Source organism: Halyomorpha halys, unplaced genomic scaffold (genome assembly GCF_000696795.3).
Source record: "Halyomorpha halys isolate HHAL.00 unplaced genomic scaffold, Hhal_1.1 Scaffold1825.1, whole genome shotgun sequence".
Taxonomy (NCBI): Eukaryota; Metazoa; Arthropoda; class Insecta; order Hemiptera; family Pentatomidae; genus Halyomorpha; species Halyomorpha halys.
Genome location: NW_027114140.1, coordinates 44,275 through 46,303, shown reverse-complemented (window position 1 = coordinate 46,303; position 2,029 = coordinate 44,275). Strand labels below are relative to the sequence as shown.

At 30.9% G+C, this 2,029-nt stretch overlaps 1 protein-coding gene across 6 annotated transcripts in view; it reads left to right on the top strand.

Moving 5' to 3' along the window:
- The window catches only part of LOC106690689 (ral GTPase-activating protein subunit beta), a 48,938-nt gene extending 46,920 nt beyond the window's left edge, over window positions 1–2,018 (top strand). For all 6 annotated transcript variants that reach the window (XM_067051387.1, XM_067051385.1, XM_014436200.3 and 3 more), the window contains one exon: window positions 1,469–2,018. In XM_067051387.1, the coding sequence (XP_066907488.1) occupies window positions 1,469–1,574 (106 nt within the window). In that variant the 3' untranslated portion in view covers window positions 1,575–2,018. The remainder of the gene's footprint in view (window positions 1–1,468) is intronic.
- The last annotated feature ends 11 nt before the right edge of the window (window positions 2,019–2,029 follow it).

Genomic DNA, 2,029 nt, shown 5'->3' with positions numbered 1-2,029 from the left:
AATATTGCCATGGATACGATATTTATCAATGGTTCATTCATGAATAAGGGTCGTATCCATGGCAATATTAGCTATTAGTTTTAGCTATAGCTAATTTTTGTCCATCTCTGTTCGTTTTTTATTGGGGTTTCAATAAACTATTTTAAATAATTTACTCATATCCTATCTGAGATTATGCATTGAATTTCTAAATTTTAACAGTTTTTTAAACTGTATCTGTTAACTTCCTGTTCAAAATTGTTAAACAGAAACAGACACTTTTACTATTAAAACTTAATTAAAATAATATCTCTTTTACGCATGTATTTAAATTTAGGTATAACAAAACTAACCAATTTCATAGAATCTTCTTTTGATGATTTTCTCAACAAACTAACACTGACTGTGGGCAATCTTTCAGTAAACAAACACTTAGGAAACAAAACCTTGGTTCTCTGAAAGTTTTCAACTCTATTCTCACTCCACCAAAGTATGTTATTTGGGAATCCAAACAAAGAATCCTTTTTTCTGATCCACACGCAAATCCATAATTGTACTCAAACAATTCCTAAGATTCCGTAATTCCATTCCTCAGAACACCCGTCAGTTCCTAGTATCCTCTCTCGTCTTCCCCCACTTTGACTACGGATCCTTGGTGTATGGAGGGCTATCTGCAGGACTAGAGTTGAGACTGAAGAGACTCATGAATTGCTTTGTAATATTTATCTTTGGGTTCCCTAGGCACTCTCAAGTCTCCCGCTGGTATTCCGAATTGAAGTGACTTTATCCAACCTCCTGAAGGCAATACCTCCTTGGTGTTTTCTTATTCCAAGTTCTTAAAATCAAAAAATCTACCTATATCCTAGATCTCCTCACTCTTTGTTCATCCATCCACTCATTAAACACTAGATCCCAACCGATTGATTTATATATGCCCTCCTATAGAACTGCCTTCTTTAGCAAATCCTTCTGGAATTCTCTTTCCATCTCCGTTCGCTAGTCCTCATCTATTATTTCCTTTAAACAACACCTATTCCTCCACTTATTGTATAACCAAACCTCCACATCATTGTAATCAAATAAATAGGCATATATTCATTAACATTATAAACAGTAGTAAAGCCAATATACCAAAGTAATTTCATTCTACTATATGAAAATTTGTAAATGCTTGCCAGATAAAAATCTTAATATATGAACCATGTATTTATTCTTAGGGGACATATGTCCCAGAATAAAATTATTTTTTCATTTCATTTCGGATTACTGGAGTGTTCCGAGCACCAAAATTTGGTTTACCGAGATTACACTGTATTTATTTATAATACTTTTAATTATTAGGATGTTGTGGAGGATGCAGAGGCTTATGAACAAAAACTATGCAATTTTGAAATTATTTCTAGTGATGATAATTTGTATGATATAGCTAAAATTTGATAAAGGAAATTTATATTGTCAATATTTAATTAATTAATGATTTTTTTTACAGCTATCAGCCACCTCATACGAGAAGAAGATTGAAAATACAAGAAATTTCTACGAAATACGAATCTTTTGAAACGAGGGCACAACTTCTTACTAACCTCTTTCTTTAAGTTCTGTTTTTAATATTATTATTTCTTTTTTTTTTTTACCTTTGTTAAAATTGAATTATTCTTATGAAGAAGTACACCATTGCATGTGACGGTGTACTTCTGAGAATACACAGGGGGCAAATGTACTTAAATGAGTGTAAATCAAATCGACTGAACTCTTTCAATGTTCACGTCCAACATTTTAACAGCAGATAATTTATCTGCTTTCATTATTTATTTTCATAACAATGCCAAAATCATACATTCCTCATTAGCTTTTTACATTTAAAAAAAAAGTTTGTGATATTCATAGTATTAGTAGGTTAATTTAGCAAGCTGAGAAACGTTTATGTTTCTTACCACTCGTGAGTATTGTACTTGTATATAGAACAAGCAATTATTTAATATTATTTATTTAAATTAGGTATGAACATAGAGAATATAAATAAAATTATATTAAATTAAAAGGAAAATCA